General features: G+C 40.2%; 1 protein-coding gene across 1 annotated transcript in view; it reads left to right on the forward strand.

The window, feature by feature from the left end:
- LOC122803163 (short transient receptor potential channel 2-like) overlaps nucleotides 1-16823 on the forward strand; it is a 1104815-nt gene that overhangs the window by 563608 nt on the left and 524384 nt on the right. The window contains exon 9 of the mRNA XM_044072780.1: nucleotides 7680-7739. Within this exon, the coding sequence (XP_043928715.1) occupies nucleotides 7680-7739 (60 nt within the window). The remainder of the gene's footprint in view (nucleotides 1-7679; nucleotides 7740-16823) is intronic.

A 16823-nucleotide genomic window follows, 5' to 3' on the forward strand; every position in this document is an offset into this window, starting at 1 on the left:
AATTTTGAGTTTAGATGTTTGTGTTTTACTTAAAGGGAGCATTTAAACTATGGACATTGTCAGTAGTACTTGTGTACTTTGTGAAAACTTACCTGAGAGTTTTTTCAGTCATGAAAGTGCAGGGAAATTACTTAATATTCATTCAGAGATTTTATGTATTGCTTGTGCATCTACCTTGGTTTTGGGACTGTTCAGAGAAGCGGAAGTGCTTGAGTGCTTGTGCACTGCATCTGAACACTTTCTGACAATTTACCTTTCAATAGACTCTTTTCACCACTACCTATGAACAATTATGTGTATTCCTTGGTCACAGCGTGGATACTCGCTTCAATCCTGTTGTTTCTTCTCTTACTGTACCTAAAATGAAAAAACTTACTAAAAGTAAATACTATCTACTACTGTATTTGGAGCCTGAAAAGGATATGTATTAAAAGTGAGTCCTTGTAGTTACCACAGGTTTATTCAGTTACTCAGCTTCTGGTGGGTATCCTGTAGTGACCATTCAATGGTCCTCAGCTCCACCACTGGCCCCTGAGTTCCTCTGGTGTTTCTTCTTCTGCCTTCATGAACTGGTGGCTAGACACATCCACTGTAGCTGTTCAGTGTCCAATAATGGCATGAGAGAATCATCTTCCTTTTTGGGTCTGGGATATGTTCTGGGAGATGATTCTTGGGGTAGCCTGGAAAGAGACCTCTTGCCCAGGATAATAAGCTATCCCTAGTCAATTTTCTTTCAGGGGTACTTTACCTAAGAAAAAGAAACAAAAGCTTAGACATTGATCACCTAAAGATACAGTTAGAGTACATAATGGTGATATTTTTACCTTAGCCAGGAGTTTATTGCAGGCTGGAGTTCAAAAATCCTTATCTGAGCTCTATTGTGATACAGAAAATCTTGAAGATAGTCAAAAGAGTCTGACAGTCATAGAAACAGAGTTCCCTTTCCTATAGATTCCCAAGGCTAGGATACTGAGTTTGGGTAAAGCAAGTATGTCCTATCTCTCTTGGAGGAGTTTTCTTTTTACAAGATGAATGATCATTTTTGTAGAAACAAGATCAAAATAGGTGTAACATGACTTATGAATACCTCGTGATATCTCCTCATTTCAAGGGCAGCCTCCACTTATCAATTATTTCCAAAGCCATAGGAAGAATTATCATGGAAAAGATCAGTAATGACATAGGAAACCTCCTGATACTGGATCCAGCCCAATTTGGTTTCATCAGGGGCTGGTTATGCCTACTCAACTTGATGGACTTCTTTGAGAAGTTCACCAAAGCAATAGACAATGATAGAATGGTTCTCACTACCTACCTTTATCTGGCCAAGGCATCTGACACAATACCCCATTCAGGCACTTTTGACAAACCCATGATGTTAAGTATACATGCTTATATCAGCCGGTGGATAGCTAGATGGCTCACAGACAGGACCCACAAAGTTAGAACTGGGGAGTCTGCCTTTACAAACAGGCCAGTCACTAGAAGAGCCCTCAGGGATTAGTCCTGGGAAAACCTCTTTTTGGCATCTACTTCTCTGAAGTCTAGGTGAATGTCAAGGACCTCTGGCTGACTAAATTTGTAGATTGCAAATTAGGAGAACTCATAGAATCCCCCACTGACACTAATGTTCTCCAAGAAGGGCTGACGCAGACAAATAACTGGTGTCATAGCCATGAACTAAAACTAAACGCAAATAAATGCATAATTGTATCCTTTGGGAAGTTAGTGACCCTGATAACTGCCATATTAAAAGCACACCACTATGAGTAGACCCAGTAGTCAGGGACTTGGGGACGCACAGACAGTAATCTAGTCTTTGACCAACAACTGTCTTCAGGATTCTGTGTTGCACAACTTATAAAAGGTACAGCATCTAGGTTGGAGGAGGTCATTGTTCCACTGTATTCAGCACTCATCAGACCTGTCATTGAGTACAGTGCCCCCCTTGGTATGTACCTAACCAGGCACACCCAACAATTGGAATATCTACAGAGGTTCCTCACTAAAAGAACACAGGATGTAAACAACATGTACTATGCGGACTGCCTCAAAGCCCTATCCCTGTATTCTGAATCCTACAGGCTGAAGAGGTTTGTTTATGCCTGGTACACAAGGCATCTTCAGACCCCACTCTGGTGGACCTCCTGCATATATGAAAAACAAACAGCACCATAATTACTTGTACTAAATAGGTTCATAGGACAATACTAAGCGATTGGCCCGAAGATCCTTATAAGTCTAGCCAAGAATTTTGCCCATGTTCCCACAAAGTCAGCACCTTTTCCCCCTGTCCAGCAGAGACACAGGTAGGATCCCAGGGGTATAGTTTCTGTTTCCCATCCAGTCATCCATGTTCCTCTTCAAGTGAGGTACTCTGCTTGACATGGAGAGGGAGCCTATCCATGGAAGGGGGAGTCTTTGGGCACAAATCTATCCCACCAACAAGTTATATTAATGCCACACACCAGGCTGAGGCCTTGCATGCAGGTTGCTTGAGTGGACCTTGACTTACAGATATGCAGCAACTGCATCAAGACTGGGTTTGAGATGGCCTTGTATGCCAGACATAGGTCACCTCTGAGCAGTCTGTATGAGTACAGGGTCAGGGCTTTTAGCCTATCTGTATAGGACAGGTGTTTGAGACCCTGGATTTTCTCCAGCTTCTGTATGTGCTTGGCAAGGTACATGCCAAAGAGGACATAGTACTCTACAATGGGTCTGATAAGGGAGGAGTATAGGGATGTTATGGCCTCCTTGTTCCTGGATGAAATACCCTTATTTATGAGGTGGGACATGTAGAAAGCCTTCCATACAATGGAGTTAACGTGGTGGTTATAAGTCAGGTTGCTATCAACCTGGGTGCCCAAGTCCTTCACAATTGATTGTGAAGTCAGGTTGCTATCAACCTGGGTGCCCAAGTCCTTCACAATTGATTGTGTGCTTAGTACTTTGTTATTAATGTGATAATTAGTGGGGATGCCATTTTCCCCAAAGAGGATAATGATGCATTTCATGATATTCAGTTTGAGGCCATGCTTCTAGCACCACTCATTAGTTTGGGTAAGGCCCTCTTGGAGAATGTCCACATCACTAAGGGAATGTAAGAGTGCTCAGCTTGCAGTCATCTGCAAACTTGGTCAGCCACAGGCCACTGGCTCTGGCTTGCACCGCAGAAAAGTATATTCCAAACAGTAGAGGCCCCAAGTTTATAGACTTCAATCTTGCCTGTCATGTAAATAGGACAGGCTGGAGAGACAGGTATGTATCCCACAGACTGCCCCTTCTCTGGAACAGACAGTCCGACCATATGAAGGAGAGTTCCTCCCTAACCTAATTCAAGTGCATCTTGGACAATTGGATGGGGAACCATAAATTCATCAGTTTAGCACCTGTGTCTCTAATAGATACAGGCAGCCTGTAAAGGTTTCATCCTGCAGGCTCCACTTGTAAATATCTTGTCTCCCAGGCCCCCTGCTTACACTACCAGGGGTACCAGAAGTTGTCAGAGATTTGGGATGCAAGGTTAGGCTTAAAAAGGTCAAAGTGGTTGTTAGACTAGTACACATCTATATACTTGCTTCTTTAATGCTGTGTGCAATAATCCTAATTCCCAGTTTTCAGTCTTTAAAACTGCAGCTGGACTTTATAGAGTTTCCCTGGCTAACACATTCTTGTTTTTCTTACCTTTGGTCTGATCCTACAGACATTTCTGCTTCTGTCAGCTGGCAATGTTTTTTTTTTTTTTTTGGTGAATCCTAACTCCTCTCCAGGTGATAAAGAAGGTAATATGCTGGATAGATTTTGGAAGATAATTTTCTCTACAGCCACTTTGCTTTTAAAATTCTCAGTTATCAGGGCCATATGTGGAAGTTTATTACATTGTTTTGAAGCTTTAAGGGAGTATTCTACTAATCTGCCTTCACAGGATACGTCCTTTCTGAATCACATTATTTTTAATATTCATTAGGTTTCTAAACATGACCTAAAGAGTGTGCATACACTGTATCTAGGGCCATTGTTACTGCCACTGTCTTAAGGAGGTAGGACTGAGTACATAACCACAGGTTCAAAGATGAAGTTAAATCTGCAGTTTTGAACTCTGCTTTGTTTAAGGACGATGTGTTTGGTACTTTTGCTACTCAGGTTCTCAAACAATATGATGAAAGAGGGAAGTTGGATCAGGGTGTTAAACTTTTTCAGGACCCTCATTATAAATCAAATAGATACTCTACTCCCTTCAGAAAACTATCTAAACAATTCTTGCCACTTTCTAGTAAACAGGGCACAAAGAAGAGATGGCAGGGAGGAGATCAACATTAACAAAACACAGGGATCTTTTCTTCCTTGACATTCGCCTAGACTTCGGAGACCTAGATGCCAAAAAGGAGCTGTCCTAGGATCAATCCACGAGGGACTCTGCTGGTGACTGGCTTCTTTGTAAATGCAGACTCCTCAATTCTAACTTCTTGGGTCCTGTCTGTGAGCCATCTAGCTACGCACTGCATTTCCCCCATTCATCTCCTACATCTATATCTCTAACTCTGTCCCAGACACAGGTCCTCAGTCTCCCCTTTTACAGTCACATGCCAAACTCTATGAATAATAGATCCATTGCCTTTAGACCACAAGGGCAAAGACTTTTATTTCAGATTGCTTCTAATTGAAAAGAACGAACTTGCCTGAAGACAAGTTTTTTTTTTCCTTAAATTCTCTAATCAGTTCTCTCTATTACCCTCTGGGTTATCCACAGCTCAAAGATAATTCACAAAGAGCCTAGCCCCTGGAGTAGCCCTTTATTGACTTCTGAACATTCTCATATGGCTTTATTTAGACAACTTACTTATCTTTACAGAGTCTATTTCTCAGCGGTAAGAAGTCTTTAACATGGATTGTCTCCTTCCTGATGATTCTCAGTTTCTAGTTACACATTCAAAACACCTCTTTGACTGGCATACAGGACTGGATTTGCAGGGCTCATGACCCAACATTATAATTTTCTGCAATTTCAGATCATACAGGACTGGATTTGCAGGGCTCATGACCCAACATTATAATTTTCTGCAATATCAGATTCCAATTTTGGCCATTATCAAGAAGGAGCTGCATTGGTGGAGACTACATAATTCAGGGCTCCTTTTTCCCCCATATCCCAACACAATCTGTTGCAACAAATATCTCATATTTTGCTTGGATAGTATTTATGATGAGAGTAAAAGGAGGCAGCCTCTGGGGCATGTCAGACAGGCCAGAGCTGTAATCCATTCTATTTCTTTTTTATCTGAGGTCTCAGGGATCATTGCACATGATTACAGACAACACCACAGTGATGTGGCACTTCAACTAGCAAAGGAATGCCAGCACTTTCCCTCACTGACAGCTGGCTATAATAGTTTTGGAGGTAGTGCTTTAGTGTTTCTTGATCCTGTACATTGCATTATAGCAATATGCAGACAAGGTGAGCAAGACCAAAGTAGATCCTCCCTACTGGAAATTATACAAGACTGTCTTCCTTGGATTGGTCCAGTTGTGGGGAGCACCTCAAGTAGATCTCTCTGCTTCTTTCAAGACGGATACCTAACCAGATTCTGTTCCAGGACTCCTTACAGATAGACTGAAGATGAATTTCCACCTTTTCCACTGATCTATTGAGTCATTCTCAAGATTCAGAGAGACTCTTAAATGATCTTTGTGGTAACTCCCCTCAGGCCCAGGCAAAAGTGGTTCTTCAGTATTTGTTTTAGTTTCTGTCATCAGGCCTGTTCTATTCCTCTGTCAAGGTTTGTACTGCAGCCATTTATGTTTGCCCATGACTCCATCCCAGTCTGCTTTGTTTCTCATTAAACAGTTCTTGAAAGGAGTTTTACATGAATCCACCTAGAAAGAAGGTTATTCCTTCTTGGGACTTTAATTTTTTTGCTGGAAATGGTAACCATGCCTTAATCTGAACCTACTCATGTGGCAGATTTATTTCTCATTACTTGGAAAACTGTTCTTATTGCTCTGACATCTGAAAGAAGAGTACTTGAGTTCCAAGCTTTCATGGTGGGTGATCCCTATCTGGTATTCCACAAGGAAAGGGTTACTTTTCTCCTGAAGTAGTCTCAGAGTTTGTCCAATGTTTTACCTAGGTCTTCAAAAACAGGGAAAAAATATTCTACATACTCTAGACATACAGCTCAGGTTAATAGGTTCATAGGAGGTTACTTGGCTAGTGGCCCTAGAGCTTTTACAAGCCTCGCCATGTTAATCCCAAGTGTGCTCATTTGTTTACATCTGATAAGATATTCATGTACTGTACGGACAGAACTAAGTCCATAAGGAAAGCATATCCGCTATTTATTTCTTATGATGGGAATGAGGAAAAGACAGCCTGTGTCAAAACAAACTATTTTAGACGATTGTCCTCCGCTATTGTGTATCGTTATTCCCACCATGGCAAAACAGTTCTGGGCAGTATCAAGGCACACTGTAAGAGAGCCCTATCCTCGATGATGGCCCACCGGAAAGGGGTGAATTCTAGAAACGTTCTAGACACAGCTACTTTGTCCTCTACATACATTTACAAAGCATTGCAAACTTGATTACTTTTCCACGTACAGAGCTACCGTTGCAAGGACCATTCTCCAGGGCCTCCTGGATCCTTATCCTTCTTTCTCCTAGGTTGGTTAAGCTTTGGTAATCAACTCAAATAGCCAAACATAATACAGTTGTGTGATAACAGTAAATCTTTGAATTCTACACTGTTTCAGCAGACACACCGACCATCCCTCTTTTATTTTCTATATCTAATTGTTTTTTTGGAGATATAAAATCCTTTTGTTTATATCCAATAAGATATTCAGGATGAGGTTGGTTCCTATTTTTCCTATGGTCAGGAAAATCCTGTTATATAATTGGTGCTGTCCAATCAGCAGACAGAGGGAAGGCGTTGGAGGGAGTGAGAGCTTTTGAAGCAGACTGGTTGTGCTTCCTAGGCAGGAAGCAATTCATATAGCCAAAGCCTACTGCAGCAGTGTGGAATCTAAACATCTATGGTTATGGTAAGTTCTTACAAGGCAGTACTTTCACACAAACTAGTCAGCATTCTGTGCAGCAGATAAAAGGAGGGTGCTGGAACTTTTAAGCACTGTCCTTTAAGTGAAGTGCTAAGCTAAGGTCTTGTTTATCCATGGAAGAAATAGCTCCGGGGGAGCATAAATTTACTAGTGTGTACTTGGCACTTCTTTTGCTGTTTTAGTGCTCCTCATACCACCCAGATGTTTGTTCTCATCCTAAAGGGATGGTCATCATCCTTTTCCCATTGTAGTACAGTAGAGCAGCATAAGGGGGTGCTGCACTTGTGGTGCTCTCCATAAGACAGGATGGGAAACTGAGGTTCCATTACTGGAAGCCTAATCACAAGCTTACCACTGTGGTGCTGACGGTGTCCTTGCCCTGCTGATATTGCTTATTCTTGTCCCAGATTTGTGCTCATTGTGAAAATAAGGAGTGCTGTGGTCCTGACATGCTGTTCTTTTCAATTTGGTAAGATGTTTAACAGGTTCTGACTGCACAGTGATCTTTGCGTCAGTACACATGTAGTCCATTTGTCAACAGTTCAGTCTTCTGGGCACTGATTTCTAGGATAAGTACTCCATATAGGGAGTTTTGCTTCCTTTTTCATTGCATGTTTACAGTTTTCCAAATGTCTGACTCATACTCAGACTCTGATGTAGAAGATGCTTCTGTGAAAGTTGGTAATTGCTTATTTTTTGTAAAACAAATTTTACATAATGATTTTCATTCATAATGTTCTTTTATTTTTGCCTTGGACCAGAGCATGACACAGATTCCTGTCTCCACTATACATTATATATATATATATATATATATATATATATATATATATATATATATATATATATATATATATATATATATACACCAAGGGCAATTTGCCTTGGACCAGAGCATGGCATAGATTCCTGTCTCCACTATACATTATCTATATCAAGGGCAATTCAACACATCCAGCATCCACTCCAGAAGTTTGCTGCTAAAAGATAAGTGTGGGCATGGTTCAGAGCCATGGTGGCATTGTCCATGGCTTCCAGAAGCCTATCTGCAAAGGGGAAGCACACAGAAGAGAACAGAAAGTAAATTGAGGATATCGCAGATGATTTTGCAATACTAGAAGAAACACTGGTACAGCCCCAATTACTGAATCTTTGATGACTGAGGCCTCAGCCATGAATGTTCAGCAGGCGTGCATGCCATTGGTTTATTGCATGTCCTCTCAGATTCCTGGGACATTTCTCCAGTGACCATAGATCCTGTGACCACCAAGGCCTATTTTTTGGTTATTGAAGGGGAAGGCAAAACCCCTAAAATTTTTCTTAGAAAGAAGGACCAGACTGAGATTTTGATCATGAACCCTAGACCCAAGGCCTCAAAGGCAGCACCCCGAAGTATAGGAGGCACAGTGCACCAAACACTAAACAGATTAGCTTGCCAGGTAGTACCTTGGCCCTACTCCCCCACCTGGGCATCCACCTTGGACACACACTGGTTCAGCTTTCTAAAACCTTGATGTCTTAATATCAAAGAGAACAGAACCAGTCATGCCATCAATGTTGGGAGTCCCTTCCAAAAAAAGAGAAGGTTGCATCCCCCTGCATTGGATACAGACTCCTCACATTCAGAGATTGATGCTTTAGCATAGGTCAGTAGATTCCCATCAGTTGAAGACCTCAACTTGAACATTGCAGCCACCCTGTGCTCTGTATCTCTACTTTTCTTTGATGAAACTCTCCATAAATGAAACAAGGTGAGACAGAAAAGATATAGGGCATTCATGGGGCTCCCTGAACCTAAGCCCATAGGTGTCCCTTCAGTGCCAGAGGTACTGGAAGATGATGCATTTGAAACTGTATTTTTGGAGCCGGACTCACCTTCTTAATCCTAAGTAGCAGATATGCAAAGACTTTTAATAGCAGTACTGTTATAACACTATAAGGCTGGAGTGCCTTCTGTGTGGAGTCTGCATGTCCTCCCTGCAGTTAAGTGGCCTCTGAAAGACATGCGTGAATGGGTGTGCCTTCACTGAAGGTTGGGTGTCAGGCTGGCAACTCGGCACCATAAAAATCTACTGCCAATCATTAGCGGACCGGAGTTCCGCTGTGGGGACCCCTAACCAGGGAAAAAGCCAAAAGGACAAACCTTGTTATAACACTATAAGCCTCTGTACCCCAGCAAGGTAGCCAGTTACAAAAAGGACCTCTTACAGTAGCATCCATATTTGTAAGCACCAGTTATCTACAGAGACATAGACACTCTTCTAACAACCATGCATATCAGCAGACTAGTTACTTGAATATATACATGTTTAACATGTGTATACCTGATGTCCCTCATCCCATCCTGGGCGTCTTCATCTCTGTACCACTGGGATGCAGAGCTTCATCCCATCCTGGTTCTGCTCATCCTCATTCCATTCAGTGCTGTACCACAGCATAGTGACCATGTGTAGTCATATGGTGTAACTTCCTTCTGATAACATGTTGAACAAAGGTCTCATCTGACAAGGATAATGGTATTTACTGATGTGCATATTATACTTTTCATCTCATTGTGGTACTACACACCCCTGCCACTTCGTACTTCTGTTTGTCAGGATAAAAAAATAGGGTGGTGTAGCCCTCCGATATTGTCCTGACAATATGTTAGAGGTACCATCTCTGCATATATGTGATAGTTCAAGTAGAACACTTGTCAGTTTCATGATAGTCCTTAAATATTAATTCTGGGTACTTGTTTTAAACCCAGCCAGATGATCATAATCCTTTTCCAATTATTTTGCAGTACAGCAGTAATAAAACAAAGCTTGTAATGCTGCCATGGTGCTCTTGTTTTCAGATAAGGTATAAAATTGAGGTCTGCTATGGGCATGTTACTGAGGGCTGAGGTTAATCACATTATTAGCAGTAGTGAGCTGATGGTGATCTTCCCATTCTGATACTGCTCAGCCTTCTCTCCCTGTTAAGGTTTACTGAACTATAATGGGGTGCTGCATTCGTGAGCTGCTTATGCTTTTTATTTGTATAATCTGTTAAACTAAGGTCATTTTTGACCACATTGGTTACAGATGAAATACAACACAGATTTACAGGCATATTTTTGGTGCTTCTGTGCCACTTCATATATCTGCATTTCATTTACTTGGCAGATTTATGTTTGTGATAAATACTCCACTCTTTGTATTTTTTTCAAGATGATTCATGTGTAAAGATTGGATTTTAGTAGCAGCGTTGTCATGCGGTAAGGCTGTGTATCGGATAGGGACAGGCATTCACCAGCATTCATTTTGAAATAGCATCACTTATCTACAGAGAAACACACACTACTCACTCCACCATCCATATCAGTAGTTATATACACACCACTACATGATTCACATTGTTTGTCATACTCACCCTATCCTTGTGGTCTCCATGTGTGTACCAGCTGGATTCAGAGGATCATATCGATCTGATTCTCCTCTTGTCCCTTCCTAGTGCTGTAGTACAGCACAGTGGGGGATGCACAACTCAGTAAGATCTTGAACTGAGGTATTATCTGAAAATACTGATAATACAGACATATATCTACATGCATGCATAGATACATGGACAGATATTCAGCTATGTAGGTTGTGCTTTTCATCCCATCCTATGGCTTCATCCCACTGTCACATCCTACTTCTGTTGAGGAACATAAATGAGGGTACTGGGGCCTTGAATTAATTTCTGTTTAAACAAACATTGAACTGAAGCCCCATCTGTCCATGTACGGGCACACACCCTTACCGCTCTGTACTTAGTGCTCCTCGTGTCATCCTGGTGTTCCTTATCTTCACAGTATCTGTACTCATGTTCTCATCCCAACATGGTGGTCATGATTGTTTCCACATCAAAAGGCAGAGCAGCATGAGAAGTGTTGCACCTGAGGTGCTGTCCCTCTGATAGGATATAAAATGAGCTTCCATTTCACCACATGGCTGGTATTTCAGATGTACTTACTGGTGTGGAGCTGAAGATCACTCATTTCTGTTACTTTTCATGCTTGTATCACACTGATGTTTTACAGCTGCATTTGACTGTATTGTACCCCTGAGAAGCTTTTTCTTTAGACAAACTGTTAAACTGATGTCTTTTCTGAGTTAATGATAGTTTGACTGGAACACCCATTAGTGTTAATCCGGTGTTTCTTGTGTTATCCTACTGTTCATCCTTAAACAATGCAGATTACTTTCCTCATTGCAATCTTTCCCATTATAAACCAGTAGAGCTACATGAGGCAGTCTTGTTCTTCATATAAGATGTAAAACTATTGCTCTGTTTATACTACTGATAATACCAATTCATCACAAACTTACCTGTGTGGTGCTGATAATGCTCTTCCCATTATGGTACAGCTCATTCTTATACCCTTTATTGTTCTGCAGAGCATGAAAAAGGGAAATCTGTCCTGAAATGCTCTTTTCTTTTGGATAAGATGTTCGGTTACTGTACTTTTGGATAAGATGTTAGGTTACTGTACTTTTGGGTAAGATGTTAGGTTACTGTACTTTTGGGTAAGATGTTCGGTTACTGTACTTTTGGATAAGATGTTCGGTTACTGTACTTTTGGATAAGATGTTGGGTTACTGTACTTTTGGGTAAGATGTTTGGTTACTGTACTTTTGGATAAGATGTTCAGTTACTGTACTTTTGGGTAAGATGCTAGGTTACTGTACTTTAGGATAAGATGTTCGGTTACTGTACTTTTGGATAAGATGTTAGGTTACTGTACTTTTGGGTAAGATGTTCGGTTACTGTACTTTTGGGTAAGATGTTAGGTTACTGTACTTTTGGGTAAGATGTTCGGTTACTGTACTTTTGGATAAGATGTTCTGTTACTGTACTTTTGGGTAAGATGCTAGGATACTGTACTTTCGGATAAGATGTTCGGTTACTGTACTTTTGGGTAAGATGTTAGGTTACTGTACTTTTGGGTAAGATGTTTGGTTACTGTACTTTTGGATAAGATGTTTGGTTATTGTATTTTCTGATCAAATTTGTGGTTAAGTTGAATGGAACACATAACATGCTACTGTGCAACACATGCTCCCCTCCAAAATTGTATATTAGCATGAAGTTAGATGTTCCCTTTAATTAATGCATTCATGTTCTTTGATGAATACATGACTATTTAAACAATCAACCCTCTTAACCATAAATGGTATACACAAACTGTCTTAATGACAACTTTTCATTGCAACAACCCTCGGGCTGTACTGCATTGACAATAATCAGTCATGAAAACATTCTCTCATACACCATTCTTATTGATATTTGTCATTTATCCATACAAATATAGACATCACCCACATCACTATATTTGCCTACAAACAAGAGTTATAGAAACATGAGTGTGCAGCGTTGTGTGTATTAAGCTGGTCCTCTTCATTCTCTTGTAATCATTTCTGTACCATTAATATGTTGATCCCCATCTTATCCTGATTCTTTTAATCCTCATCCCTTTCTAGTGCTGTAGAGCAGCATGGTTGGCGTGCACTGCTTTTATAGATGCACAATGTTAGTCTAAGGTCCCATCTGACCACATTTATGATACCTTAAGTGGAGCAGCTGTTGCTAGTGTGAAGATTTTGTTCCTCAGTCCATCCTGGTACTTCACATCCTTTTCACATCCTACTTTTGTTCAACAGGATACTGTAGTTTCATGTAGAGTTGAGGACCTGTCCTTCTGCAGCTATGTTAAAATGAGGTCCTGTGTGTGTGTGTGTGTGTGTGTGTGTGTGTGTGTGTGTGTGTGTGTGTGTGTGCACTCGCGCAAGCAGAATGTGTGTTCATCATTGTGTAGGTGATAATTCTTATGTTACCTTAGTGCTTCTCATCTTCATGCCATCTAGATACTTGACCACATCCCGTCCTCATGCTCATCATATTTTCCCATTCGAACACAGTAGGGCAGACTAAGGGCTGTGCTACAACAGGAATGCTATTCTTTCATAAAAGCAGTAAAACCAAGGTATCATCTGACCATGTTTGGGTTACTTGTAGTTGAGATTTTTATCACACACTGACCAGTATGGAGCTGATGGTGCTTTTCCTATTCTGGTACTGGTCACTTATTTCCTCTCCTTAAGATCTAGAGGGGTGTAAGGGGATACTGCACTCTTGAGCTGCTTCTCTTTGGATAACACTTTAAACAGATGTTCTTTTTGGCCAGTTTGGTGGTAGATTGAATACAACACACACACACTTATGTATATGGTGCTCCTAAGCCATTCTGTACATCAGTGTGTTGTTGTGATGTTCTCATAGGTGTTTGAACTTAGGTTTCATCTAACCACAATAATGGTACTCCAAACACCTGCCAGTGTACAGATCCTGCTTTTGGTCTATCATGGTGGCTCACACCCATGCAATATCCTACTTATGTTGTACAGAAAAAACGAGGGAGCTGAGATCTTGAAATACTTTTTTTAATGGTATGTTGAACTGAGGACTATGTGTGAGTAGCTAAAGTGGAACACAGACTTACCAGAGTAGATCCAGTTCTCATACTATCCCAATACTCCTCATCTTCATAGTGCCAGAACACCTATTCTCACTCCATCTCAGTGATCACCCACATTTTCCCATCAGAATGCACTAGATGGGCATAAGTGGATATCACTCTTGAGGTGTTCTTCTCCAGATAATGTGAAAAACTATGGTTTCTTCTGGCTATGCTGTTGGAAGTCAGATTAATGACACAATTTTCATAGATTCATAGTGTTTACAAGACAGAGTTAATCACCATGCCAGTATTCATCATCATACAACACCTCCTGCATCCAGTATTATAAAATAAGTCAGACATAGGATTAATTTGCAGGCATCCATCCATTTGTCAAAGTTTTCTTTAAAGGAAACCAGACTATCATAGAGGAAGAGTTGAGCAATAAGTCTGTCCCTTCAGCTTTCCTTTTTTGTTGATGGGCATTTAAGTCTTCAATTCAAGTGTTAATTGGAACCATTTGTTTAGTGGAAGTGTATGAGACTAAAAGACGGGTTGGGCCCTTAAAGCAGCAGAATACTAGACTTAAATCTCCACACAGGAGGTTGTAGGAGAGAGTATAGGGACAGAGCTTTAAGCTTCTCATGGTAGCTAGAGGTCCTTAGTCCAATGATCTTTTTAGTTAGGCATATCTGGGGGATTTCTATCTATATGATTTTTTGGATAGATACACACTAAAATGGGAATTATAATCTATACTTGGTCTGACTAGAGCAGGGTATAGGGATTGACTTCACTTGGATGAGATACCGTTAGTTGTTAATTGGACTAGATAGAAACATTTTCTGACTAATGTTGATACATAGCTGTCAAAGGACAAGTTTTTCTGAAGATGCCAAAATCCGTAATGCAGTATTTTGAACAGGGATGCTGTGTATACTGTAAACTGCTATCAAGTTGTTTACCAGAAGTGACATCAATACACTTACTTGCTCTGAATTTAAGCCCATTTCTAACACACCATTGATGTGAAAGCTTTAGCTCTGGCTGCAGTAGCATAGTATTGGATGCTGAGAGAACGACAATAACCAGTGTGCAATCAATGGCAAATTTAGTTAGACATACTTCTTGGTTGATAGTTTGGAGATCTTAGAAGTAAAATCCAGACAGAAGGGGTTTTAGTACTGAGCCTTAAGGAATGTCACTAGTCACCCAGACAGAAGGGGTTTTAGTACTGAGCCTTAAGGAATGTCACTAGTCACGTTTCTTTCTGAGGTAGCACATGTTATAACTGCATGGACACTGTTAGCCAGTTTGCTGTTCTTCTTATAACATAAGACATCTGCATTTAGGACTTTACGCTTGTTTGCAATTCCATTGTGGAGATTATTTATTTATTTATTGACATTTGTTGACCAGGAAAGTCCACCAGGCCATTGACCCATTTTCAGTGGAGGCCCGGGGAGAAAAGCTCCACAGTAATCCATTAAAAATTTTAGAACATTTCAAAAATTTAGAACATTAAGACATTAAAAATATTTGCACATTTAAAGGAAATATGCCATTGTGGTAATCCAGTAAACATTTAAAATGAAAATATTTATAATTCCATGCACAGAAGAAAAAATTCTCAGTACATTTTGAAGCAAGAAAGAGAGAAAGAAAGGAAACAGAGAAGAAAAAAGATTACTGTCTACAATAAGTAATCAGAGGTTAGGTCATGGCCTAACTGTTGTGATTGTGTATGTGTATATGTCATATTTAGTTGAGTACAGTGAGGAAGATTTAATCATGGTATTGCATACTATTGATTGTCAGAATTTAGCTGAAGAAACTAGGTATGTGTTTTTTTTTTTTTTTAGAAAGTCGAGCAGTACAGGGCAGAATTACCTAATGAGGTAAACTGTGAACTGACACATAGGATAAGATTAGCATGAGGTAGGGAAGCTATGGAGTTCTGATTGTTGTCCAGGGATAGGATAGGTTTTTTGGTAATATAACTTGAGTGCTGATTTAAAGATTTTTGAAGATTCCATTAGAGTTATATGGGAGGGTAATGTGTTCCAAAGTTTGGCAATGTTAAAGGAGTATAGACATTGTTCAGCTTTTTTGTTAGGTTTTGAAACCTTTATTAGTTGTTTCTGAGATGATCTAACTGACCGAGTAGGAGGGTAAATTTGCTGGACTGAATGGAGTGCTGGGCAGAGGTGGGGTTTGAAAATTAGTTTATGAGCTAGTGTTAGTTGGGTGTAGAAAAGATGGAGAATTCAAGTCAGTTGGGTTCTGCAATTGCTTCACAGTGGTGTGTGCAGTTGGGTTCTCCTGAGCCAAATTTGGCTATTTTATAATAGTAGGATTGCAGTTTATTATTGAGGGATGAAAGCAGATTAGTAAAGATAGCAGTTCCATATAGAAGGGAAGGGAGGAGCAGGGTACTTGCTAGTTTTGCTTTGTCATGCTTATCGAGGTATAATTTGTGCCTATATAGTTTGCCTAGTTTAAAGTGTACATTTTTATAGCGTTATGAATATGTGGCTCAAAAGTGAGTTTGCCATCTATTGTCATACCTAGTAGTTGTCACTATTTCAGTTTCAGTTCCATCTATAGAAAATATTTTAAAGTTTATGCTTGGTGGCTTTGAAGTGAATAAGAGGAGTTTTGTTTTTTTGGCATTTAACAATAGTTCAGAATTATTTAGCCAGATTTTTATAGAAGTGGAAGCTTTCTGGGTTATTTTGAGAAGATCAGAGAAATTGTTGGTGGAAGATATTATTGTCGAATCATCAGCGTATTGGATAAAGTTTCCTAGTTGACAGACTTTGTAAAGGTCATTGATGAACATATTGAAGATCAGCGGCCCTAGAATGGAACCCTGAGGGACTCCTAAGTTATTTTCGTGATAGTCAGATTCTGCATTTTGCCATTTTACTGATTGCTGTCTATTGGTGAAGAAGGAGGAGACAGATTTGGGGGAACATCCTAGTTTTGATAATTGGCGTAGTAATTTGGTATGTGATACTGTGTTGAAAGCCTTTATACTTCAGTAATCCTACTGGATCTGTCAGAGACCAGTGTCAAGGGCTTTGTTGACAGTATCCGTGAATGAGAGCAAGGCTGTAATTGTGCTATGGCCATCTTATGTGGGAGAGAGAAGTTCATTGTCTAGGAGGCAAGTAACTGAGTCTGTACATATTAAGTAATTGGGTCTGTACACATTAGTGTCAAAAGCTTTGGTCAGATTGTACTATAACTATGTTGTATGAATTGCCCAGCTGCTGTTTATATCTTCAGAGAATTTC

This window comes from Protopterus annectens, chromosome 5.part1 (genome assembly GCF_019279795.1).
Source record: "Protopterus annectens isolate FY-2018-M chromosome 5.part1, PAN1.0, whole genome shotgun sequence".
Lineage (NCBI taxonomy): Eukaryota > Metazoa > Chordata > Ceratodontiformes > Protopteridae > Protopterus > Protopterus annectens.